The 27,193-nt window shown below is 33.6% G+C and overlaps 1 protein-coding gene across 2 annotated transcripts in view; it reads left to right on the top strand.

Moving 5' to 3' along the window:
• EPHA3 (EPH receptor A3) overlaps positions 1-27,193 on the top strand; it is a gene marked incomplete at both ends in the record, with an annotated part of 304,318 nt that overhangs the window by 74,718 nt on the left and 202,407 nt on the right. For both annotated transcript variants that reach the window (XM_084231585.1, XM_084231586.1), the window contains one exon: positions 9,941-10,601. In XM_084231585.1, coding sequence (XP_084087711.1) covers positions 9,941-10,601 — 661 coding nt within the window. The remainder of the gene's footprint in view (positions 1-9,940; positions 10,602-27,193) is intronic.

Here is a 27,193-nt window from a genome sequence, read left to right on the forward strand (position 1 = left end):
ACATTAGGTAAGCTTAGGACTTGTTGCTCCTCTGCTTGATTGCTCTTTCCTGAGGTCATTATCTTCACAGCTTAGTGAAGTCCTCCTCAGCCAGGCCATGTCCTCTTTTTAGTTCTTTATTTAAACATCACCTTTTTGGTGAGGTCTTCCAGGGCATATCTTTTAAAATGGTTCTTTCGTCCCTATAAATATCAACTCTTCTCTCTCACTTGCTTGCTTTATTGCCTTTTTTAACACATGCCACTACATAAGTAACTGCATTTTACTTCCTTATCTTGATTTCCAGAATTGTAAAGCCTACTACATTTTTTTAAAAGTTATTTATTTACATAAGAACTGGGGTACAGGCCAGAGGCACGGGAAGGTGAGAGAATTCACCAGAGACAGAACAGGGAGCAGAACAGGCAGACGGACCGAAAATACTGCTGAGGGGAGCAGTAGGCGAGACAGGGGAGGTCTGCCATGCCATGTGGGTATCTCCCTGGCTGGGAATCAAGCCCATGCTGCAGAGGCTGCAGACAGCTTCACAGCACTGCGTTTAATCCGCTGTGGCACCAGGGAGGCCTAAGCCTACTACATTTTTTAGGTTGTGGTGAGGTGACTTCAAATAAATCTGAAGAAAGAATAATTAAAAAAAAAAAAGGAAACGGGAATTTAAAATCTATTTCTGTCATTTATAAGGAAAAAAAATCAATGAATTCCAATGACATCCTCAGTTAATTTAGCTTTTCCAGATTAGTAGTAACATTAATGTATGACTTTGAAGTGCCACAAAATGCTATAGCTGTTTTAAGTGGAAAATTGTGTTTACTATCACTTTCCCCATTTTAAGGATGTGCAAATTAAATTAAATCAAATTTATTTTAAGTCTATTTTAGCAGGTCTAGGTTCAAACTGTGTTAGAGTTTGAACCCTTAAACTGGGTTCCTCGGGGATCTCAAAAGTCAAAGGATTAAAAATGCACTTCTGAAGCCCAGTTGCTACCCTTGTGGGAGGAACACAGAAGAAGCTGTTCTCTGTAGCTTCAGAATTGGTACTGTAGAGCAGCTTACATTTCAGGGAAATGCTCTCAAGAATTATACTTATGCATTAAAAAAATAAACTTAGTTATCTGAAGATCTGTAAAATTTAGCATATGTTCCTCAGTGACATGAGTTAATTTCATTTCCGTCACTGTGAGCCCTCCACAGGTATATCATAAATTGCTATGAATTACTGTGGCTGTGACCCATTATCATAGCAGGAAATTACATGACTCTCACAACTGATACGAAATGTACTGCTGTCACTGGTATGCATTAATTTCTAAGTAGTTGGCCATTTGTAATAATTCTGTAAATGTCCATCTTAGCACAGTTTTCAGTCTAGACAAGTTAAGCCAGTGTGCATGAAATTTTCTCCCATTATTTTCAAGCATTTATGTACTGAATTCTAAAATTATCTTTTTATTGGGCAATTTCATATTGAACATTTTTCCAATAATTGGAAACATGATAGTTTCACTGTTCTATTGTCTAATATATTAAGAGGAATTTATTCTATAAAATGTAATTTTTTTGCTGTATGTAAACAGCAGTACAGAATGAGAAAATTTCTAATGGATACTTATTTTTCCAACATTTATAGAATTAGATACATGGTCCAAAAAATGGTTTTCAACTATATTGATTATCTCTTGGCTGAGGTAGTTTTCAAACAGTGGCATGCTTCATGGTTACAATTTTTTTAAAATAACACATTTGAAAATATGAATCTTTTATAATAGTAAAAATATTTACCATTAAAATCAAACCTCAGTAATGTAAATCACACTTTCCCTATCCTCTCCTTGATATTGACATTCTTTCCCTCATAGGAAAAATATATTCAAATTAGCAGTTTAGTAAAAAAACTTTTGACAATATTGAATTTAAGCATGGTCTCCCTATGGTCTATTTTATGCTTAGCATATCCTATCCATTGCAAGTTGATTTCTCTGGCTAGATATTTGCTTTTTTTATTTTTAAACAATATTTGCTTCTCCCCACCCCCTCAGATTGAGCCCCCATAGAATTTCTTTCCCCAAGGCACCCATGTACCATCACACACAGCGCAGTCCTCTGTGCTCCTCTCTCCCTCCCTCTGATCCCTCTCCATCCTCCTCCCCTGCAGGATGTCTCTGATTTATAATTGACTGTTTTTGCTTTGTTGTGTTTTGTGCTGTTATTATCTTTTTTTTTTTACACTGATGTCTTACTTGGTTCCCCTATATTCCTGTTATAAGTGAAACCATCCAATATTTTTCTTTTTCCTTCTGACTTATTTCACTGAGCATAATTCCTTCTAGCTCCATCCACATTGCTGTGAATGGCGTGAGTTTATCTTTTTTGATAGGTGAATAATATTCCATTGTGTATATATACTACATTTTCTTGATCCAGTCATCTATTTTTGGACATTTGGTGTTGTTTCCAGGTTTTGCCTATTGTAAATAGTGCTGCAGTAAACATAGGTGTACAGGTGTTCTTTTGAATCAATGTTTTTGTGTCCTTTGGGTAGATTCCTAGGAGTGGAATTGCTGTGTCGTATGGTAGCTCCATTTTTAGTAGACTGAGGAACCTCCAGACAGCTTTCCATAGTGGCTGGACCTGTTTGCACTCCCACCAGCATTGTAGGAGAGTTCCTTTTTCACCACATCCTCACCAACATTTGTTGTTGCTTGTTTTTTTGATATGTGTCTGGCTAGATAGTTACTTTAATGGTTAGTCTTAAGTATTTTTCCTAGTTTTTTTTTCATCGCTACCCCATTATCCTTCAGACTCGTTATCCATAATGTTTACTATTCTAAAAATCTTTCTTATAAATTTCCTGACAGTTTCTAAAATTGACTTCTCTTTTCTTTTTTTACATTTTTGTAAATGCTTATAAACTTGAAATGGGTATTATGTTTACTCAATTAGAGCCACTCTATGACACATAACTATCCAGAATATTGTATAGTTACCAGATTTTTGAACTCCAGTGCCTTATTTTCCCAAAAGCAAACCTCTATGCTTTAATAGTTATATAAGTTTAACATTTGACACATCATATTTGATAATTTTTGTAACTCTATATGTTTGGGAGGGGAAGATGATAAAAATCAGATTCTATAAAGGTTAATGAGTAATATTGAAAGAAGAAATAATAATTAATGCCTTTATAAAATCACAATGGATAAAAAAGCTAATGCAACCTAAGACAGTGTGCTCTTTAAGAATAGGTACCCTGGGCTTCCCCAGTGGCACAGCGGTTGAGCGCTGGGTTGCAAAGCTGCCCGCGGCCTCTGCCGCGCGGGTTCGATCCCCGGCTGCTCCCTGGCCACCGGAGGAGGGTCCCACATGGCACGCAGACCTCTCCTGCCGCCCGCTGCTCCCCTCAGCAGTGTGCTTCGATCCTTCTGCCTATTCTGCTCCCCACTCTGGCTCTGGTGAATTCTCTCGCCCTCCCACACTTCTGACTGTACCCAGTGCATGTATAAATGAACAAACAAACAAATAAATAAATAAATAAAACATGCATCTATTAAAAAAAAAAAAAAGAATAGGTACCCTGTCTAATTCTTTCCTTACTTCATTATGGACAAAAAACTTGGCACATGGTATTTATTTATTCATATAAATTGAATATTCTTGAAAGGAAATATACATAGTCTAATGAGAACATAGTTTCATAAGGGAAAAAATACATTTGTTGCATACATCTAATTTTTTTTTCTGTTGATACATGCACTCTCCTAGGACAAATAGACATTTATGTGAAATAGCTTTTAGTAGTCAAAATTCTAATATAATAAGCTGTGTTGCTCTCTGCATATGTAGATGCATCTATTTTTTGGGGAAAATTCAATGTATAGTCATTCAACAGAGGTCATCTTATAACCTCTCTTTTGGATCTTTGCAGTAGTCTTTCTGAAATCCTTTTTTCTTTTCCTTGGAGACCCAACTCACAGTGGAAAGCTAATCAAGTGTCTCTCTTCAGTAGTTCCTCACTATAGCAAATGAAGTAGAGACTTGTCAGATGATTTTGCCTATATTGACCCACACCTTTCATTTTGAAGCAACTGCCCTCATATCCAGTGCTCAGTGACCTATTTTCTAGTCACACTGGATCCAGTTCCTTAAACCAGTTCTGTCTTCACATGTCTTCCTGTTTACTCTCATTTTTCTTTACATCTAGGTTGCTATCTTTCCACTTCATACAAGTTCTAGTCTTACTACCCTCCCATTTATTCTGTCTTAATGCTTTCCCAGGTCTTTTCTTCTAGTAGTAACTCTTCCTTTCCCCAAAGCTCCTTGTAGAACCCCAAGTAGGAGCTTGGGGTATCATCATCTGCCTTAAATGACCCTATGCCTCTCCCTACAGCATCAAATTCTAGACGAAAATATCAGATTTCACTCATTTTTTTTTATGATCCAGTTTTGAAACTAGACTTTCTATGTAGAATTATGTAGTCAATGCATGTAGAATTGAATTATACTGCTACTATAGAGATATCCTAAAAAATCAAATCAACACCATCACAGTGAAAAACTATCAAATTATAGCAAACTATAAAAGCTAGTAGCATGTTTAAAACCAGTTGTCTTGAACTCTTACCAGGAAATATGTAATTGAAGGTAACCCTCTCACACAGGCTGTTTATTTCTTTTTGTAATGAACATATTTTGTGTCTACCACCAGATGTGAAATAGAGAACACTATGATTAGATCTGCTGGTTTATTATAATATCTTACAATTCTCTGTTGGTGGAGGAGGTTACTTAGGTGAGGTTTTTATGAGGCATGTTTGGACCTTAGCAAACAAGGAATCAGAAAATGTAATGAAGGAAGAGCACCAAGACCATGCCAGAACACAGGAACAGGCTACCTAGAAACTGTAGCTATAGATTCTGAGAAACCTCGGGTCTTGGACGCTGGTATATGGCATCTCAAGTAGAGAGCAAAAGTCAATAATCCAGTTGACCAAAATGACATTGATTCTCTCTTAGGGGTATGTTGGACTTCTCCAAACAATTTAAAAACATGAAATTAGTCTGAAAAGAGATCCAAAAGCAATTATTAAAAAAAAAAAAACTCCTTGACTTAATGGTAAATCAGAAATTAGAAACATCAATATAAGGTAAACAGACAGACTGTGGTCAGGGGTAAGGGACATTTGTCCATAGGTGCAAAAGTCATGGGCACAGCCCTGAGGTCTCAGTACCTTACCATGGATTCCCAAGTTGGGGATGAGCTAAAATTAAAGCCCCAGAATAATGACACAGAGATTGTGGTAGTTCTTGTCTCAGTCTGGAGATTTTAAAGATCAAAGAAAGGAAAAAGAATAATGAAGTCAGAAATTTTTCTAAGTACAAATGTGAGGTACTGTGTAAAGACAGATAATCCAGAGCAGGGCTGAGAGGAGATGCAAATCTCCCCAAACTTTGAGATTTTTATAGGAGAAGTAAGAACTTACTTTTCTTACTTTCTTAGTATTTCCCAAGTTATTTTAGCCAGTGCGCTAAAGGTATTACAAGCTCTCCTGCTAAAGAAATATGAAGACTTTCTCCTTATGTTCTATGAGCAAGTAGCTGAAGAATGTATCCAAGAAAGTAGTTAATTCCAAAAAATGAGTTAAATCCTTAATTGCTATTTTTGGGGTTTATCAAGATGATAGTTATTTGGGTTAAATGCTCTTAATAATTAAAAATATATGTTCTCCCCAAGAATGCATGTTTAACTCAGTGGCAAAGAAATATGCAACCTCAAATATAAATGTAGCACCCCTTGCTATCTTATACTATCTTCTCATGATGGGGAAGTTCACTGGAAATGACTTTATTTAGGACATGAAGTCTGAATATTTGGATTTCAAACAGTTGTGGTATTTGGAAAAAGAAAAAGCAAGAACTCAGCTCTGAACTCTGTGGTCTAATAATGAAAGAGTAAGAACCTAGAAAGCTATCAGGACTTCTGATTTTGAAGAATCTGAGTTTTAGAGAGGGCTTGCACTCTTCCTGGGCCACTACCCCCTCTGCTGAAGACATTACTGCCAGTACCCCTTACAGAGTTTATGTCTGAGCATTTGGAAAATGAAGATATGATTATTTGTACCACCAATTCTATTTGTCACTCACATAATTTTTTTTTCATGTCTGCTTTGGAATATTTACAATGGCAATATATTCTAATAATTTATGAATCCTACACATTTGTTTTTAGATTATATTTAAATTTATAAAGCGGACATGTCACAACACAAGTTTTAAAAACATTTTATTGGCATAACATTGGTTTACATTTACATATAGGTTTCAGGTATATATCAGCTTTAATTAATGATTTCTGGTGTTGGTGCTTTTGTTGAGAAAGTGCTCCTTTAGCAAATTTATTTCTGCTGTCTTTCATTCAGCTTCAGCTAATGCTCGAGTTAGAGACTTGCTGTTTTTGTATGTGGTCTGAGATGGCAAGTCACTATCACTTACAGGCAATTTGGTTTTCATTATAAATTAATGAAGCAATAATTGCTCTTTGCAACCTTTTATGTGTAAAGCAAGTGAGTGCTGTTTGCATTATCTTCTTGTACTTTATACCTCTGCATTCAAGGACTTGTGATAGCTTGCCAAATTAGCATTGTGAGAAAAATGTTAATCTGCAGTGAGATCTACATAATTTAAATCATATTTTAGATCAAATGAAAATCTCTCTGATGTCTAGAAAAATGTTCATAGCATGAGAAAATTGCAACTGATTAATCAGTTGAAGTATAAAATCATATATGTTCCAATAAAGAATCATTGACCTAAACAGTCTTGCCAATTATCTTATTTTTAAACAATAATGTCCATGATATAACTTTCTTTAAAATGTCCACAGGCACATTTATTCTTGGTAGTTTTTCTAATTCTCTACAGTGCCATTTAGAGAAGATTCCACATAATACTGGCCCTCTAACACTAGTGTTTCATTGTGACTCAACTTTGTTCACTTTTTCTAATATTAGACTTATACATTAATTTTGATTTGGATGTCACATTACTATTATGGGTGCCTCATTGAAAAGTCTTCAGAATTGAGACTCTTGTGTATACTTTTCTTCTTAAGAATTCTATACAGTTGTCTCTTGCTTTTCAAAAGATCACCTTATGCCACTTTGCTTTTACAAAAGATCTACGCTAATACCTGTTTTCACAAACCTAAACAATCTGAAGAATTTTGCTTTTACAACAAAAGGTGGAAAATAAAAACAGCTTTCAGAGTATTTGGCAACTTCCATTCTAGAGGTAGAAAGCAACCCAACTAAGGAGAGTACCATCCTGCAGCTACTTCCTTGGAACCCACAGGCTGGTATTTTTCAGATCACTCCATTTTTTCTATATTTTAGTATAATTTTAGGGTCTCTGTGTTATTTGGTATAATTTGGTAGGTTATGTTTTGGGTCTGGGAATGCTCAATTTCTTTTCATATATTTAATATTTAATTGCTTCTTTGCTTTGAGCCACTTTGGCTTATGAAGAGTTTCATAGGAGTACTTATACTTTAAAATAGCAGAGGAAATCTGTAAAGTATATTCAGGAGTAGAGATATGAAAATGGTATAATGGTGTTATTAAAAGTACAGTGTGAATATTTTCTTATGGTAACATAAATATATCTTGTGTATTTAGATCTAACATTTTCAATAATTGTCCTTATGTTTTACTTCATTGGACCTTGAGTATGACAATGAAGTAAACCAATTTTGTCTCCAGAAACAGAGTGCCTTTATTATATTCTAGACCCTCAATTACCAAGATTATTAAAATAAATAATGGCTCTTGTTTATTTGCTATTATTTTGTTTTGGGATTGTTTTCTTTCGCAAGGGAAAATTATAAATTGTTAAACTTTGTTTCTCACACTGGAGGGTGTTCACAAATTGATTTTGATAATTAAAAATTCTGATGTAAATAATTTATTTTTTTTCCTCTATGAAGTTCAAAGGTAAAATAATGCCATATTTTTTGCTTGTGTCATCAATTTAATTAATTAACATTTTATCTCACTGACATTAAAGTTGTGTTTTGCAATTTATATTTTTAATAAAAACAAATAGAAAAAGTGTTAACTTTTAAATGCCATTACTTTGGTTAAAAAGTGTTCAAAAGTTGCCATTCCTGATGAATATAATTAACTCCTTTAATGGAGAAAAATTTAGAAACATTTTTAAATATTCATTTACACAGTTAAGAATACCCTATAAGAAAAACTATATATCCATTAGCCCCTTGAATAATTACAACACATATTAAAAAAAATAATTTTTATGTATCTCCCAAAAGGTCAAGTTAATGCTATATACTAGAGAGTATATGAAGAGGTCTGAAATTTAGCAAGGGCGTTAAGAAACAATCTAACTTAACTTAGCATGTATCATGAAAGAAATTTATGGCAGGATTACAGAAGGCATCCAGGACAAAAGAGCACAGTTCAGTGAGGGGTGGATTTCATAAATAAAACCATAAATGGGAGATGATCCAACATGTCTTTTGAAAAAGTTCATTTTAATAAGTGCAAAGAATATGCTTAACTGAAACATAAAATTCCTTAATTTCAGACCTTTAAAATATAAATAGTAGTTTGGCGTCAGTGTTTGAAAGGAACACAAATGCCAAATTAAAGAGTTTGAAAGTTGTTGCATAGGTACAGGTATTGGATTCTGAATTCAAGAATGACATGGCAAAAGACATACTTTCCTGGTAACAGTAAACAAAGTTGGGCATGGTTAAAAGAAAGGGTACAAAAAAGAATAATAGCAAAAAATAATGGCCTAGAGGTTAATTCTCAGTGCTTCCACCACTATGGCCCTCTGCAGCCAGTGGCCTGAGGCCTGTCCCAAGCCATGGAGCTACCCTGCATGGCACAGCAGACCTCTCCAGTTTTGCCCGCTGCTCCCCTCAGAAGTGTATTTCAGTAGATCCACCTGTTCTGCTTCCCACTCTGTCTCTGGTGAATCCTCGCCCCCTGCCCCCACACCACGGGCCTACACCCCAGTTCTTCTACACAAAAATAAATAAAATCTTTTCAAAAATACATACATACATATATACATACATATGTACGTAAATAAAAATTTGTCACAACCTATTCTAAGGATCACAGAAAGCAGTGCTTCACTGTTCAGAAAAGTCTGGAAACTTTTTGTTTGTACACGAAAAAGGTCATATTAAGGTAAATTTATCTGCTACTACAACCACAAACGTCCAAATTGGCATGTATTTTCTGGCTTCCTTAAAATTCTATGTGGTTGAACAATGATAAGAATTTAACTGTTCATTTACATCTTCTGTTTAGTGGAGAGAGGGTGGAACAAAATGACACATTTATATTTTTACTTCTAATTGTCTTTCATAGTTTCTTAACATATTTTCCTTGAAATAAGTTAAAGAAGTCATTCATGAAGATATATAGTAATGGCATGTATAGAGGATTGCCCTAAATTGATTTTTCAAACTGACCAAAATTGAAAAAAAAGGTTAATAAAGATTAATCTTAAGAGGGATTTTTCATTTTCTTTTTAAATAACAGACCAAAACCCACAAAAAAATCTAAAATAATATGTTTTTAAAAACCCATTTCATAGTGTTAATGGGGATGACTGAGTTCAGGTTTGATATTAGAATATCTGGCTAGATTCAATCAATTGGTAAGTGACTTTCTCCTGAAGTTCCCACCAACAGCAATACAATTCAAATGTGTTTATCAAAATTGTAAATAAGCTGTGTCGATGAACTCAGAGACTCTTGCAAATAATATAAATTTAAGCAAAAGTATACATTCACTAAAGATTCTTCTTATTTTGTATTTTCTGAGATGTCATTGACACCCTCATCTTGTATTCACTATTATTCATTATGCTTAACTTATTAATTCTGCCTCTTTTTTTTCTCTTTGAATCTTCAGTGGGAAGAGATAAGCGGTGTTGATGAACATTATACACCTATCAGGACTTACCAAGTGTGTAATGTCATGGATCATAGCCAAAATAATTGGCTGAGGACAAACTGGGTACCCAGGAACTCAGCTCAAAAGATCTATGTGGAACTCAAGTTCACTCTGCGGGACTGTAATAGCATTCCACTGGTTTTGGGAACTTGTAAGGAGACTTTCAACTTGTACTATATGGAGTCTGATGATGATCATGGGGTCAAATTCCAAGAACATCAGTTTACAAAAATTGACACCATTGCAGCTGATGAAAGTTTTACTCAAATGGATCTTGGGGACCGCATTCTTAAACTCAACACTGAGATTAGAGAAGTAGGTCCTGTCAACAAAAAAGGATTTTATTTGGCTTTTCAAGATGTTGGTGCATGTGTTGCCTTGGTGTCTGTGAGGGTGTACTTCAAAAAATGCCCTTTTACAGTGAAGAATCTGGCTATGTTTCCAGACACAGTACCTATGGATTCCCAATCTTTGGTGGAAGTTAGAGGTTCTTGTGTTAACAATTCCAAAGAGGAAGATCCTCCCAAGATGTACTGCAGTACAGAAGGTGAATGGCTTGTGCCCATTGGCAAGTGCTTATGCAATGCTGGCTATGAAGAAAGAGGTTTCATGTGCCAAGGTAGGTGTTTTCTCTATTTTGCATCAAGTGATATTGTTTGCCTGGGAATTTATCATAGAGTAATTGAGAGAAGTGAACCCAGTCTAAACAGAATAAGTTTATAGCAAAGATGCCTCCAATTGTAAAATTCTGTATGTAGACTAAAATTATCCCATTAGGTGTGCTGTGTGTTACAGTGATATGAAAGTGTTGGATTATGCAGTGCTGGCCCACACTCAACTCCATATGCTGTTTTTAAATTTTCCATGATATTTAATGACTGTGGTTGTTTTGACCAACTAAAAGAGAAAGAAAAACTATCTCTGTCTTCCTGGTAGAAAAAAGAATTAATTTTAGTACTCAACTAATCAAATTCAAGCAGAATTAGATATTATGTTGATTTTGATGTTTGTGCTCATCTATCTCACAGCATTATGTCCTTCGTTAATTATAAAATAGTCTTCAGAGACATCTGTGCCTCAAACATGTGTTTACTTGTAAGTCATCAGTGCTTTAATAAATATTACTTTATAGTCCTTCAGTGTTGATGTATAGAGGATTATTTTTTTTTAATTTTTAATTTGCTTCATGATTTAGATCTTTGGCTGCTCAGGAGATTATTTTTGCTACACCTTAGCTTGGGATTCATTTTGAACCTTTATATAGAATCTGAGAACTTAAACTCTGCCATCAAGTTGATTTTCCTTAAAAGTAATTTTACATTTGAAGTAAAATGAATTGAAATTTCATTTTTACAAAAAGATATGTAAAAAGAAAACTCCCACTCAATCCCAAAATTTGTTACTAGAATTAGGCAAAAATTTGTGGTTCAGAACACACTGAAATTATTTTTAAAATTTCAGAGGTATAAATATAGATATAGAGAGAACTTAATTACCTGGACCTTGAAACCCTAGTATCTGATCTTATTGTTTTCAGTTATACTCTGCCAAAGGTATTGAGCTTGGTGTGGCACTCATGGTCATTCAGTAAGTCTTAGGTCCATATAGAAGTTTTATTTATAAATTGGCTTTTCTCACAATATGAACAGATGATAGCATTTTGATTTTGACCATAGACATCATTTATAGAAAAAAATTTAAATGTGAGCAAATGGTATAGTCTAGCCTCATACTTCTCCATGTTATTTAGATCTTTGGCAAGTGCCATCAAAATACTGTAACTAAATATGGTTTTGAATGTTCTAAATTGAAACAATGTACTAGTTACTATTTCCTTATATACTTGAATGGAAAGAAGTTTTAATAGCTGTTATATTCTACTTTTTATTTTATCACTATGGTCTTCTTTGTCATATGTGATACTTCAAATTTGTTTGAAATAAAATAATAAAAAGGCTAACTCAGGAGGAATTAAAAAATAGTTCAATGCCTCTGATTCCTCTGATTTTATTTTTACAGAACCAGACTCTCTGTACCACACCAGGGGAATAATAGATGTGTCTTCATTTTTGTGTTATTTTTATCAATTTGTACACAGCATTCACTTATAAAATATTCCATTGAGCAAGAAACCTAATCATTAGATAATTATATTTTAATTTTTATGTTTTGTTTTCTATTTCATTCAGTTATAAGAAGTAGAAAAATAAATATCAGTGAAATAAATAGAACATATAGTAATGGAAATGTAATATACAAATGATTAGCTTATATTTGTATACCTGTTGTGTTAAGTACATATTTTAGTAAAATAAAGTACATCACATTAAATTGTATTCAGAAAAGTTCACAATGAATTTGGAATTGTCATGTTTTCAATTCAATCCCAATTTACTGAATGACTTTTTAAAAGGGCTATGGGGGTATTCAGTGGTACAACATGTCAAGTTTACTCCTGGAGATAAAATTTATGCTAAAGTTTTATATTCTTGTGCCTTGTCATTTATCCTGTTAAAGGGTCTCCGTAGTACCTCCTTGAGATAGCATTCCTATAATATGTGCTCCCTCAGTGTTGAAAAATACTAGCTTTAGAATAGGAGAGACATATGCATAAATAGCAAATTATTCTAAGGAAAAGATCTTTAAGATAAAAAATAATTATATTAGAATTCAAAACAGTGCATAAAATGGGATCTGATTGGAACTTACAGGGGGATATTTTTAGTGATATAATTTAAATGTGGGGCATATTACTCAGGTTATATCTTGATGTTCATTGGTGTTGCTAGGTGAGTTTTGGAGACCTTGCAGTTTTCATAATAATAACAATAAAATTGTTGTGTATTCAGGTTATTAGATAATGTGTCAGGGTTTTCTACTTTATTGTGATTAATATGTAGTATTGAGTCTGACTAAATTTTGTTTTGACATATTCTTGTTTTAATCTTTTAGTTTAGTTCATTAGTCTTCTTTGTCTTGAAAATTCAGCATTCAACCAATTAATTCTACAGCATGGTATCTGATAGTGTAGACAGTGGAAAATATGTCTTGACACTTAGAATTTTGATTTTGATTGTTGTCAGTGATGATGCTGGTATGTACTGTGGTTGTTATGGTTTCCTTTTTAAATTTTTCTTTTTTAATAAACTTGTAGACTAGTTAGGAAAGCGTTCTTTGATTCTGGGAAATCAGCTGTTGAGCAGCAATATGTTAATTCAATGTCTTTTTTTTTTTTTTTTTTTTGGTTTTTGGTTTGTTTTTTGACATTCAGTAAGCATTTACTTACCAGATACTAGACACTGCTGATTTGCTAAGTAATACCCATGACTTATCTCATTTACGTTTCAACATACCATATAGGTGCATACTATTGTTTTCTCTGCTTTAAAAATTTGAATGAAATTTATTAATTAAACCTTGCCATAAATTCCTCAGTGAGTGTATGTTGGAGTTGAGATATGAAACTTGTCAATCTGATTCTGAAGACTGCCATCAAATTTCAAATAATACTGCTTCTCTATGATTCAGTTTAATGGTGGTAGGCAGGGAATCATATAGAGACACAAATTCTACTGGAGTTGAAGTGCTACTGTGTATGGAAGGATAAGAGGGACTCAGAGAATTGGCACAAAGTAACCAAGGATCTGTTAATATAGGGTTTATTGACTTTAAGTTATTCCCCACATCTTTCTGTTTCGAGGTATTTTTATGAAGCAAGACTTAAGCTAAAATGGCATGTCTTGGTTAGATCAAGCTTAGATGGGCTGATATCTGATAAAATCTGCATATATGGATTGCTAAGCATCTTACATATGCAAAATGGTCTACCAAGCTTATTTCAATGTGTTTCTGACCACCTAGTAGTACAAAGTAATACTTGTCCAGACAGAGAAGAAATGTAGACAAATAAGTCATTGTATCTACCTATCAAGACCTCACAATCTAATATGAAATAAAATTGATTCTAAATTAATCATTTTAATGCAAGACAGACCAGTAAATCTTCTACCAAAGGTACAAGGTGCCTTGGCAATGTAGAGGAAAGAGTTTAATTTTGAGTATTTCAAAATTAATGGAAATAGTTCATTAACAAAGAGAAGCTTCTGCATAGAGAGTTTTGGACTTATAATTGTTGTACTTAGAAACGTTTAGGGTAGGGAACAATGCCTAATTACCTTAGGCAGTTTACATGTTCCAGAAGAGATTTGTAATTTATTTATTGAAACATTATCTTAAATTTTTGAATTTATTTAAATCCTGTTAGAGTTTTTGTTTTGGGATTGTTCCACAGAAAGGCCTCATAGAGAATCTAAATATTGTGACTAGGTTGTTTTCTAATGTTATTTCTGATGTGTTTTGATTTATCTATTTCACTCTAGAGGGGTAATTAGGACAATTAAAGTTAGATGAATTAAATGATGATAATGTGACTATATGTTTAGTAGAAAAGTATGTTGGTTAACACATTTTATTGCCCAAAAACTCATCCATCAACTTCAGAGCTATAAATGAAACCAAAGTTATTTTTGGACCAGAATCCTAAGCACTGCATTATACAATGCAAAACTTCACAATTGTCTACCTTTCCTGCAATGAAAAAAATGCAGTAGGAAGTATTCTTTACCCTTTATTCAATTATTCAACAAATATTGAAACTTTAATATAGATCAAATATTCTATTAGGTGCTGTTAGTTAGGTTGATTAATAGTTAAATAGTGTGTGTGTGTGTGAGGGGTGTGTGTATATGTGCTTAAAATATTTTGGTATTTAGCTCCAAAGGAATATAGATTTTTTTAAAGTATTCCTTTTTTTAAAAAGATTTTATTTATTTATACAAGAACTGGAGTATAGTTCAGAGGTGCAGTAAGGTGAGAGAATTCACCAGAGACAGAGCAGGGAGCAGAACAGGCAGACAAACTGAAAATACTGCTGAGGGGAGCAATGGGCGAGGCGGGAGAGGTCTGCCACACCATGTGGGTTTCTCCCTGGCTGGCCGGGAATTGAACCTGTGCTGCAGAGGCTGCTGACAGCTTCACAGGGCAGCGCTCAATCCGCTGCACCACCGAGGAGGCCAGGAACATAGATTTTTAAATAAATTGTTTAACAGAGAGCTATGTTGATAGAAATTTAAACTAAAAAATAAGTTTTTAGTATGTTGAGGAAGGTATGAGAGACTGAATATTGGGAAAATAAAATTGTCTGCCCTTATGCTCTTTATTTTGCTGGCTTTCTTTTCTTTGCTAAGGAAATTAAAACTCAAGAAAACTATATATGCCTTTCTCTTTAACTGGTTAGAGGAGGAAATAAGGGAGAAGTGAAAGCCTCATTTAGGAATTGCACATCAAGCAAACTAGAAATATAGAAAAAGTAGCTTTAGAGGCTCAAGTGCTTAGAAATGCACGTAAAATGCAAACAAAAAGATAACTATACAACTTGAACTAATAAGGAGATTAGTGAGAAAAATAAAAAAAAAGTATCAGATTTGATTTTCTAGCCATTGTTCTAATATATAATATAAAAATAAAACTTTTGTTTCAGTGTTTTCTCCATTTAATGGTAGAGGAGGAAACTGTGATATATTTTAGAATTTATCATGTGTGTGTCTTAAGTCTGTTTGGGCCATGTTCCTGGAATCTGGGCAAACTTGCCAAATGTTGACAGTCAGTTAAATTGCACGTTGTGTTGTTTTTCTAGAATATCAATAAATCTGCTTTAAAAAGATAATATTGAAAAATTAATATAATACTAAATCATCTGCTATTTGCTTTCTTCATTGATCAGAATTTACAAGATATTTTATTTTATTTGAGAAATGCTATATATTTCTTACATTCAAGTATAATTCTTTTCACTTTAAAATTAGAGACATGGGAACTTTTTGCATTAATTCTAAGGAAATGCAATTTTCTTTTTTTTTTAATTCCTGACTAATGAATTATGTTATCTGCTTTGATTTCATTTGGAGAGATTAAATGAGAATGCTAATGGCTTTTTATATAGTCAATTAATTACATTTGAGGCAGATACGAGAGGTTACTATAAATATTCCTGCTTCTACAAACTTTGTTTAGACTAAATGTACCAAGTACCTTATTAATGTCACTGAAGAATCTGTTGCTCTATGTTTTATCTCTGTGCATTCATTGAAGAATGCAAACTTTATTCCTTGTTCCTGTACATTAGCAACTTAATAGAAAAGTGTGTTTGATATAATGTATGAAGACACCTAGACTTTTTGATGACTATCCATAATTATGTTTGTTTCAGCTATGATTATTATACTAACTCTTATTCTCCCTCATTCTTCTGTCACTTCAGAAACTCTTGAAGAAGCAAATTTCAATAGCTTAATAATTTACATTTAGCTGTTCCTAATCTTTTTTTGATTGCCATTTGCTTATAGGATTGTCTTGTAGACTTTAAGTCTGTGCTTGTCTTTATTGGTAAGATGAGTTTCCTGTAGAACAGTGGAAGATTGGACTTTGGAAATCTTCTCAGCCACTATATACCTTTCAACTGATGGATTCAATCAGTGATTTACAGTTAAGGTGATTATTGAGATATAAGTGCTTATTACTGTTTAGTTGTTATTATTATTTTTTTTTAGTTTGTCACTGTCATCTTTTTGACATCTTCCTCTTATCTTTTGCTTGGGTTTCATTTTTATATTATATGTTACTTCTGTTGATTTTGTTTTAAGTTCTGCTGAGATTAGTTATTTGTGGACTATTTTTGTAACAGGTTGAATGGTCTGATCTCATAAAGGGACTACAAACTACAATGTTGCACTCTTCTTCCTAGATGTATACTATAGGTGTCTCTACCTCTATATTTGCTTTTTGTTGCTTTATAATAACCCACTTAGTACTTCCTTTTGTTTTTGGGTTTCAGTGAAGCTCCTTGCTTGCCTTTTTCTGTCTAGAATGACAATTTTGAGAGAAAGGATTCTAGGCTTGAATCTTTAGTCTTTGGGTACCTTAAACAGCAACTGTCATTCCCTTCATGCATATAAGATTTCTACTGAGAGTTTATAGACAGATTTATTGTTGTCCCCTTATAGGTCACTATTCTTTCTTTCAATGATTTTAGTATTCTGTTCTTGTCAATGGTTTTCAATGATCTTGTTATGGTGTGTCTTAGAGTGTGTCAGTCTGGTATTATTTTATTGGAACTCTTTTGGTCTCTTTAGACCAGAATGTCTGGTTTATTTTCCAGATTGAAATGATTCTCAGTAATTATTTATTTAAATAAATTTTATATGCTTTTGTCTTTCTCGTCTCCTTTGGGGACACACATGATATGGGTGTTCTTTTCCTCTTGGATGTACCAAAGAGGTCTTACACTGTTTCTACTTTTTGTATTCCTTTCTCTCTGTGTATATCTATTTGTGTGTTCTCTGCCACTGTGCTTTTGGGCTCATCCATAATACTCTCCATTATTTGTATTTGTTTCCAATTAAGGGCCTCTATTGTATTTTTCAATAGAGTCATGTTATTTTTCAGATCCATTCATTGTAGCAGTGTCACATTTTATTCATCTTTGTTGTATTTTTGTTTTATATCATCCATTGTTTTATCATAATTCAATAAACATGGCTATAAATGTTACCTTAAACTCCTCTTCAGGCATATTCCATAATTAAGCTGGACTGAGACGTTTCTCACTTTTTTTCCTCAAGCATTTCTCCTATCTCTTCATTTTTATTTTTTGTGGTTAGTAATAAGGAGTTTCCTTTTCTTTTCTTAATAAATCAGTTTTGCAGCCCTTCTACAAAAAGCTGGATATAATTCCAGATTTTATACCCAGGATTTGTAGGTGCATACTTCCTTTATGCTGACTCAGAATGCCGTGGCATTGCTGCCAGTAAGGGGGGATAGATAGAAAAGAACCAGACAGTAGCCACAAAGGATCACTCCAGTGAACATCATCATTTTAAGCTTTCTACAGTTCTGTGGGTACCCAAGTTGTGTGGTGGGGTTGACAGTGCCCCCTCCCCCTGCCACGCTCAACTCTTTACTCAAAATATGTCATAGTCTTATAGCAACCTCAGTCTCTAGACTGGACAGCACTGGGTGAGGGCAATAGCTGGTACATCACCACAACTGGAAATTGTTTTCTTTGCTTTTTGAGTATGAAGACTTACCTTGGGTGCTCTCTCTTGAATTTAGTATCCAGATGCTAAGTTCTGCTTAGTGAGAGCATTAAGTTGTCTTGGTTTTTGTTTTTGGGGGCTCGGGGTGAGTAAAGCAAGTATGTCAAATATCATACTCTCAGGATTCAAATGGTAACTTCTTCTATGAGGAGAAATAGTGATTGATCTGACTTTCCCCATTGTTTCAGGGTCTGATGATTTAGACTGGCATCCTCAGGCTTAAACTAGTAATCACCATTGTGTACCTCTACTCCTCTGATTCTCCAATGGTGCACCCTCTGTCCTACACTTCACCTTTGTACCCCCTCTTCCTATGTAGTGCCGGCTTACCAAAGTCTGATGTGGACATATACTGGAATTAACAGCAGAGGGGCTCTGCACAACAACTTCTCTCTTTCCAGGGAGATGCCCTACTCTGGTATTGTAGAAAATGCAGTGTAAGGAAAGATTTTCCTACCCTTTTCTGCTGCAACATTGCTTGTATGTAGTAGTCCTCCATGCGTCTTTCTGGAGTTGCTGAGTCCCAAGAATATCATTTGTCAGTTGTTTTTCTAAGCAGCTTGAACCTCAGTTTCCTCAGTCACAAAAAGGGAATGAATGACAATGTCAATCCATTAGTATTGACGATAATATATGGCTTAGCCCATTTTATGTACTGGCACTGTACAGTATCTAGCACTTGTTGTCAATCACCAGTGTGACCTGCCTCCCTTACTTTCCATTTTAATCTGTGCTAAACTACTTAGCTATAACCAACTCACCCAGTCAACAGTTTCTTCTACCTTAAGTCTTAGACCTTATAGATACCTTGAAGGAGAGAAAATATCTCTAAAAGATTTGTATATTTATATGCACAATATTCATTCACTGGTGTTCCACCATTTCCAAATAGCATTTTTCTTTCCAGAGGAGACTTCACTTTTAGTTCCATTAAATTTTTAGTTATTCAATACTAGGTAATATGTCCTCTATTTTCTTATTGTAGGCTTTTGTTTTTCTTATTCCAAACAGCAATCGCTCTTGATTTTTCCCATCTGGTATTTGACTTAGTGTCTTATTCTTTCTAGTATGAGTCTTTTTCTCGCCTTGATTTTTCAAAAGCAGCTTTAAATTTACAGTTGGACATGATTACTTTTAGATTTTAAGTGTTAGGTTTTAACTGATTTAAGACTTACCTTTTAATTGATTTAAGAAACTGAAATTTAAGAAACAACAACAGTAGTAAAATAATATAAAAATGGCATTTTTTTAAACATTAAACCTAAATTTTTTTATACTGTGTTGTCTTAACATTTATTGTGTAAATGACTGCTGGACATGACAAAATATAATGCTCTTACCTTGAAGGAATCATGTGAAGAAAAGTTAAGTAATTGAGTAAAAAGAGTCTACTTAAGAATCACCCAAATAGTAAGGAAAAAAAAAAGGTAGTGGAGAAATAGTTTAAATTATATGAAATAAGTGCCAATGTGCTTACATAAATTACTATATGATATTACTAGAAACTTTGAATAAAAGTATGTCAGCACACTGTCTATCTAAACAGTAATTAAGTACAAGCTCTATTCATATATGGAAATCAGAGGAAAAATAAGAAAGGCTTTTGGTTTGTGATTTAGTTAAGTTTTGTAGTCCATTTTTGTGTCTATATAAAAACAAACAATATAAATTTAATCCATGAATTTGCATGTTTCAGATACTAGAAAGAATGGAAATTCTTTGTTCTGTATATACTACATATCAGATTATTTTGAGCAGTCAGAGACAATTTAATTGCTAACATATTGAGAAGAGATATGATGGTTTAAATTTAGGAGGTAAAGTGAATTCATTTCCAGCCATTTAGGTAACTCATAATGTATAAGGACAAGTTTAATGATCAGTAGTGAACCACCATAAAGGACCTTAAAAATCACAATTATTATATGATTTTATGTATATGCTTTCAGGATATCAAGTGTCTTAAATTTTGTTTTTGTTATTTTTTACTGTGCTAAGTTCTGTAAACATTCAGAGGCTTTGTCTGGTTCACTTTTTCAAAGGTACAAATAATAAATGATGTAACACCTATATGCCCAGTGTATAGTCTTTGGGGAACAAAAATAACTTGCCCATTTAGTACTTTATTTGCTTGAAACTATGCCTGTGGGGAAAAATGATTTTAGCTTCCCAGGACAGTATTCATTGTGGGAATCTAAGACATGGAAAAAATAATTTCAGCTTCAGAAAGTAATTATAATTTTACTTGAAAAAAGTTTCTGTTCATGCATTTTCAGGCTCATCTCTGAAGGAAGAATATTGTTTTCTGTGTCACTCACTAATATCTATTCAATGTAAATTCAAATTAAAATAAATGCAAAGTGATCAGCATTTTCCAGAAAAAAGCTTCATCCAAGTCTATTTTTTTGTGAAAGATAGAATACTGGTTATTTTGGATACATAGTTACTATAGTAATTTTGGTATCTTAATACATGTCACCTTGTCAGAAAGTTCATGGATCTGCCATCCTAATTTACTGTCATGTCTAGTTGGACCCTGCAGGAAGTCTTAACATTTCATTTCTCTCATTTAGATTACTTTGAAGTTTATATGGACAGCCTTCTTTGGTTCTGATTTACTGGATGTCATTTTGTTAAATAAATTTATAGTTTATATATAATATAATTTATGACTCTTATAAAGCATATATGTCTTCAATTTTTATAAATGTATCCTTTTTATCTCTACCTGTACATATATTATCAAACCTTCTGTACTGTTAAATATGAAGAAAGCACTGTTATTCTTTTCAGAATCCATGTAATATTTCTGAAGAGAAATTACTGATATGTCTTTAACTTTTACAGTTTGTTTCATTGTTTTCAGTCAGCCTCTCCCAGAGGAAGGGAAACCATTCCTCATATTAAAAAAAAAAAAAAACAACTGAAAACTAGATCCTTTTCCTCTTGAAATACTTAGATTCCATGAAATACATTAATGATAATTTCACAACGAGTGCTTTGCCAATGCAGATTCATTGAATATTTTCTACCTTCTATCCTGTGATTTCTCCCCCACTTCTGTCTGTGTTTGGAGTTTTGACAATCCCTTATTAGTTCCAGAGTAGAACTTATAACAGCTAATAAGAGCTTGCATTACAGCTCTGACAGCTGGCACTAAACTTTAATAGAGAGCAATTATAGAGAGAAGTATAACTTTTGATAGTATTTGATGAAAGTGCTCTCCAAGTAAGAGCCATTTGGAAAGAATCATGACCAGAAAGATTATGTGCATATTGTAGCTTCTCCTCTTCCAGGATATGGACAAAACATCCTGTTAGCAGATAACTTTCTAGTAACTTATGGATGCCTCTTTTCAGGAACAGAAAGATAGTAGTATATACACACAAACTTTGGCCACATTGTCATCTAGTCCTCCGAGATGCATAGATACTGATTATCCTTTAGAAATAACATTCTTGACTAGGAAATCTAGTCACAGAATTGTCCTCTGATTCCAGGGAGCCTGAGGATAAGTCAAGACCATGAATGGCATCACTTGCATATCATCAGCCACAGCCTGTTTGTGTTATCTATTAAAAACAAACAAACAAAAATAAAACTAGAAGTAAGAGTGCTTCTCATAGTGAAAAATCTAATAGTGAATGATCCTTAGTGTAACTATTTCTTAATATCTGTTCAATGGTCAGTTACAATGCCAAAATAAGGTTAAAAGTAGATGCTGTCATTGAGAACAGCTGCTGTTTTTTGCCATGAAGACTCACATTCAGTGAGAAGAGAGAAAGCATATGATATGGGATGGAATAACACTATTCTTGACTGAATGCATAAAGGACATGTAAAGTGAAAATCAAAAATGAGTCTGTATATAGAAATGGTTAGAAAGGAAAAGTTTTGGTTCTCTGGTTGTTATTAAAGAGGAAAATCTATATTGCAGAGACCTGGATCCATTTGCTTTCTAGCTCATGCTGCTAAATTGAAGATGGGATATTCCAGTATATTAATAGCATGTGTAAATGTTTTATGGCCCACAGAATTGATTAATGTGTTGAATTGGGAAAGGAGACTAATATCCTTGCTCTCAAGCATCTTAGATTATAAAGGGAATAGGAACTGAATCTATATTAAAGGAAAGAACACAATATTCATAAAGTAGAAAGTGGAGGAAGCAGAAAAGACAAATGTTTAGAAACTCATCATAAAGCACTGCTAAGATGTCAGAGTGGAGAGGTTCATGACATTATAGAGTTAGATATCACATCATTTATTCATTTTTGTTAGTAAAATTGTAATGAGTGTCTATTATACCAAGTATCCGCTGGAGATGTGACACTGAAAACTATCCCTGTATTCTAAGAACTGAAATCTTCGTTGAAATATCAAAAAAAAATGCTATTATAGAACCTGTGTATTACCCATAGAATTTTAAAGTCTTAACCAATGTCCTCAACCTAGAAATGACAATATTTGAGGACATTTTTAGTTGTCTTATAAGACATTTGGGAGGAGGGGCTTGTTGCTGGCATCTAGTACTTAGAGGCAAGAGATGTTGATAATATATTGCAATGCACTGGGGTGCCCCTACAATAAAGAATTACCCAGGTAAACTTCTCATTATTGTCAAGGTTGAGAAACCATGATTGAATATTGTCTCCTTTACAGAGATATAGAGTAAGGTTGAAAGGTCAAGATATGCAGTAGCAGAGACTAAATTGGTACTCAAGTTAATGCATCTCACTTTTGTACCTCAGGACTAGTGCTTTCTCAGACTTACTTATAATATGTTGAACTTTCAAAGACATATGAATTCCCATTAACTACATAAATGATTAAAAGGCAAACCATGTAGACATTATGCAAAGAAAGACAAAGCTAAGTTGTTTTTTTTTTTTTAATATGGGGAAAAGAATAAAGATTTCAGGGAAGTTCCCCTGAATGTGGATGTTTTAAAAATAATGACAGAATGTCACTTGCAAAGAGCTGAGTAAAGTAAGTGGCCAAAATTTGGTAGCTCAAAAACTGATTACGTGAGCAGAGTAATAAAAGAGGTATCAAAGAGAAAGTATTTAGAGATTAGGGTGATTTCTTATGTAAAGGTTCAACTGCTGCAACAGTTAGTTCCCTTTTTAGGATACTCTGATGTGCTGGCATGAAATCATATCTTTGACTTCATTTTTTTCTGTATTGTGATAATAATGCAAAGATGACAGGTAGATGTGTTTATATGACAGGGCATTTTGTGCTACTAGTCCACATAAAATGTGCCTATGCTTCTAGTTCTGGGGCTGCTGCTTCTTTGGAAATTAGGATACTTCAACTTCAGCTGTTTCTTTTAAAAATAGCCATGCCAGTCTTGTAACTGAGCCTGACACTTTATTTAATCCTCCAAGGACCTGTGTGGAAGGCGTTATCGTGTCCCCATTTCCACGAGGGAAAAACTAGAGGTTTAGAGAAATCAGACAATTGTCTAGGGTCGTAGTTAGTAAGTGGCAGGACTGGGATTTGAAGGCACAGCTCTTGTGCATCCAGCATCACTTCCTCTCACTAGTCAGAGGCGCTAGCGGTGTGAGGAGCCCACAGTCCACTTTACAGTTGCCTGTGGCAGGTCAGAGCTGTAGGATGCTCTCTTGGATGTTATTTGATACTTTCCACCATGTGTTATCTCAAGACCCATCACAAACGTGCACTCCTGACTCCAGTAGCAGGAGCGGTTGTCTTTTAAGTTACTAGCTTGCTTTCACTTTTGGAAATGGAGTCATGTCTTGATCATGGTATCTTGTTTGCATCCTGCTTGAAAGAGCACAGAGTTGTGGGTGTTCTTACATCTGACAAATAGCTATACTTTCACAACATGGCTTTGGGATACCAAACCCATTCTTTTACTTTCCCTCTCTTTCTATACCCTTACGTGTTTTTTGTGACCTTTTAAAATGGATTTGATATTCATTTATTCCTTCTTAAATTGTGGGTATCCTATCTCAAGTATGCTAAGTCAGGAATACATTTGTATTGCCATTTAATGATTGCCTAATATGTTCCAGATGACTAGTATACCATGTAATAGTGTCCCTCAACAAAAACCTTATCAAGTAAATATTATTAGCTATATTTTATAGGGTACGGCTAAAAGAATTCACTGAATTTCCCTGTATCACACAATTCCAGGATATAAATTTAGATCTGTCTAGTTCTGAAACCCAAACCTTTTTGTAGTATATTAGGCTAATTGTTTTAAAGAATGCTTTTGCAAGACACCATAATGTGAAATTGGCAAGTTCTTGCTGCCAAAGGGTTGGCTGGAGAATTTGGTTATTGGAGTTGAAAAAAAAAGATTGACAATAGTTATATAAAGAGGCAAGAACTTCATATTAATTAACATAACACTTTTCCCTTTTTTTCCAATATAGAATTGGATAATACTATAACAGGAAAATATTTTAACAGGGTATCTCTGTCCTTCATTTTTTGGGCATGTGGAACTGAGTCTTGCCACTAATTACCTCTGCTTCTATTTCCATTGCTCCTGCTGTTGCTGAAGACATGATTGATAGGAAATGATGGCAAGTGAGGGACCAGAGCTCAGAAAGATGCTTGCGATGTGGCCAATGTGTATGCTTGCACAATATGCTTCATTATTAGCTTGACAGATCTCCAAGTGGCAGATTGGGAATGAATTTTGGAGATGACTGACATATCTACTACATGTACTTGGGACTTATTAAAGCTCATAAATGTGACTGGGTATGAAAATATGCACATGTATAAATATATAGTACTTATATATTTACACAAGTGTGTAAGTGTATATGTATAGAGACATTAACATACACATGTATACATCTGTGTTATGTGTATGTATGTTATATATGTCCATATATACACATCCATTTAACACTCTGTATTTAGAATACATATATATTTAATTTTTGTAATAGATGTACTCATAAAAAGTACTTAAACCTCTTTTATTCTAAACTAGTTACATGGATATACAGAATAAAATACCAGACCAAACTTGAGATAGTATTAGCTTGTTGTTTACATTTTTCTATTTCTTTGTGTTGTTTTTAGAGCAGGGTAGCATACCATATGTTAATAAATAAAATATTTGGAATTTCCAAAATTTAGAAGGAGCTGCATAGTAATAAATCTTTTTTAATTTTTAAGAAATTAATGTGTCTTAGAATCTATGTACTTCCTAAGTTACCTACCAGATTGTTTTGAGGCTCATACATGAAACTATTTTTCTTTGAAGCTGTTATTGATCCTATACATCACAAACTTTTGTGATACCATCAGAAATATCTAAATCTTTTAAACTTTCCAGAATATTAAGACTTGTATAAAGCAACTATTTTGCTAATGTAGTAAAATTCCTTGAAAATGTTGATGTTTAAGAACAGAAGTTACTCCCAAGGGTATTTTACTGTTTGTACATGTTTTAGTGCAGACATACACATTGCTTTATATCCAAAACTGTGTAATGATGATGGGTGAGATAATGGGGCTCTATTAGTGTTTCAGTTCAGAGCTAGGGAAAAGGAAACTGAAAGTATAAGCAGACTCTATTCTTCATGAGGCTGATGCTCACTCTTACTTACTAGTGATGAAAAGGAAATGAGAAAATACATTGGCTTGCTTTTCATTAAGCACAGTAGGTAAAGCAGATGAACATTTGAAAGCACATTGCACTGCCATAAAGAAATTTAAACATTGTTCACATTGGCTGTTCTCCAGGCTCATGCTGTAAACTCCAGACAAGGGTCAGGATTGCAGAGGAATTTTCAATGTTATCCATAGAGGATGGATTCTATACATTTGTGTTTTTGTCCAGTAATAAACCTGAGATTTACCTAGCAGCGTTCGTGGGATCACACTTGTTTCACATGATTTGCTATGTACCTAAATTCACCATAGAATAATATAGTATATTCCTAGCATACAGTGGTTTCACTTGATTTTATATAGTTGGATCTTGTTCATATGATTTTTTTTTATTATTTCTTAAAGTATTTGTCTGTAGTTTATATTGACTCTATTCATATTGACTCTGTGACTATTGACAAACCACTGTGACTATTTAACTACTCTGAGTTCTTTCCCCACATATAAATAGGAGATAGCAAGAGATAACAATAGCATCTCTTTTGTAGTATTGTTGGGAGAATATAGTGAGAAAATGTTTATAAAGTGTTCAACACGGGTTCTACAAATAGTAAGTACTTAAAAATATTAACATTTACCATAACAAGAATAAACCTTCATTACAAAAAAAAAAGTTCAGCTATTTAGAAAGGGTTGTTTTTTTTTAATTCCAAGAATCCAGAGAGTTTAAAATTTGCTAGATAACAAACAAAAATCCAAACCAAACAGTATAAATATAACTAAGCACTTTAAACTTTGTCTTATAATACATAATATTTCTGTACTGTAAATTGAGAGCGCTTCAGTTCTTCCATATTTAGAACTTATACTAATTCATGACTGGATAGTTTTTCAGAAGCAAATAGCCTTACTTGACTCAGTAATTAGCTTTGATGGTCTATCTAACATGGTTCAGGGTTGTTTCTTTTAAAACAAGGTATGTCATACAATTCTGAATTCTTTATAAATTCTGAATTTCCTTGGCACAACAGTATTTTTCTTTATTATATAGAATCAGTTCTTTTTTTAGGACCAAATAACTAGCTACTTTGCAAAGGTCATGAGATTGAAGAATTAAGTATGATTCCTGAGATTTAATATACTTAAATCTCATAGATGCCTTCAATTGTATGTGATTTTTTGAGTTTATGAGAAAATTGCATATGTATAGATAGGAAAACAGGACAGATAAAAAGGCAAAGAGAGAGTGAGAGAATACACACATATTATATGATACAAGTGGTTAAAATGGTAAAAAGAGAAATCAGTAAACACCTGATACATAGGAATCCTTCAATTTATATGTAAATGTTCAGTCCAAATTATAATTAGGACTGGCCATGAATAGTATGCACATTTGTGTGGGCAGTATTTTTTAAAATATTATTTCTGAGTGTTTTCATTTATGTCATTA

This window comes from Talpa europaea (assembly GCF_964194135.1).
Source record: "Talpa europaea genome assembly, chromosome: 4".
Lineage (NCBI taxonomy): Eukaryota > Metazoa > Chordata > Mammalia > Eulipotyphla > Talpidae > Talpa > Talpa europaea.